General features: G+C 66.7%; 1 protein-coding gene across 1 annotated transcript in view; it reads left to right on the plus strand.

The window, feature by feature from the left end:
- Position 1: 1 nt before the first annotated feature.
- SYDE1 (synapse defective Rho GTPase homolog 1) overlaps positions 2 to 936 on the plus strand; it is a gene marked incomplete at its 5' end in the record, with an annotated part of 5,564 nt that continues 4,629 nt past the window's right edge. Inside the window, one exon of the mRNA XM_035898438.1 lies at positions 2 to 350. Within this exon, the coding sequence (XP_035754331.1) occupies positions 2 to 350 (349 nt within the window). The remainder of the gene's footprint in view (positions 351 to 936) is intronic.

The raw sequence follows: 936 nt of genomic DNA on the forward strand, positions 1-936 counted from the left end.
CAGCCGGCACTGGGTGCTGTCATCGGTGAAGGGACCAGGGCTGGATGAGCCGGGCGGCGGAGCCGAAGCGGATGCCGGTGCCGCTGGCAGTGAGGGCGAGATCTGGTACAACCCCATCCCCGAAGATGAGGACCCCCAGCCTGGGAGCTCCTGGAAGACGTGGAGCGGAGGGAGCCGTGACACCGAGAAGGGCGGTGGGGGGGAGTCCCCCCCGAAGACGGGTAGGGAAGAACCCCCCCGAGGTGGTTTGGGGATGGCGGAGAGCTCCGGACCCCGCAGCGGCACAGCCCCGGCGCTGCCCACGGTTGGCCGAGGAGAGGAGCCGGGAGCCGGCAGGACCCAGGCTTGCGGTGAGGGGTGGCACGCGGCTACGGGGTCAGGGAGAGGTGGGACAGTGGTGGCCCCCGGTCCCCTACAGCCCTTGTCCTCCTGTCACCCTTCCAGGACCCTGTGGTCCTGTCTCCATCCACAGCACCCTGTGGTCTTTTGTCCTTTCTCGGTCCCCCGTGAGGTTTCCTGGACCCTGTGGTCCCCAAACCTGATGGTCCCTGTCCCCAATGTCCCCCAGATCCCATGATCCCTGTCCCCTAGGACAGCATCATCCCAATCCCGTGGTCCCCATCACTTTCTTGTCCCCAGGCCAGTGGTTCCTGCCCCTTCCCAGTCTCCCTGGACAGTGTCCTTCAAACCTCACAGTCCCTGTCCCCAAGGATGTCCCCTGGACTCCACAGTCCCTTCCCCATCCTGTCCCCATCCCCCAGGACAGTGTCCCCAGGACCCCACAGTCCTTGTCCCCACCCCAAGGGAGTGTCCCCAGGACCCCACAGTCCCTGTCCCCACCCCAAGGGAGTGTCCCCAGGACCCCACAGTCCCTGTCCCCATCCCAAGGGAGTGTCTCCAGGACCCCACCGTCCCTGCCCCCAACCCCTACGAGCG

The sequence above is a fragment of the Egretta garzetta genome, unplaced genomic scaffold (genome assembly GCF_000687185.1).
Source record: "Egretta garzetta isolate BGI_Z169 unplaced genomic scaffold, ASM68718v1 scaffold677, whole genome shotgun sequence".
Taxonomy (NCBI): Eukaryota; Metazoa; Chordata; class Aves; order Pelecaniformes; family Ardeidae; genus Egretta; species Egretta garzetta.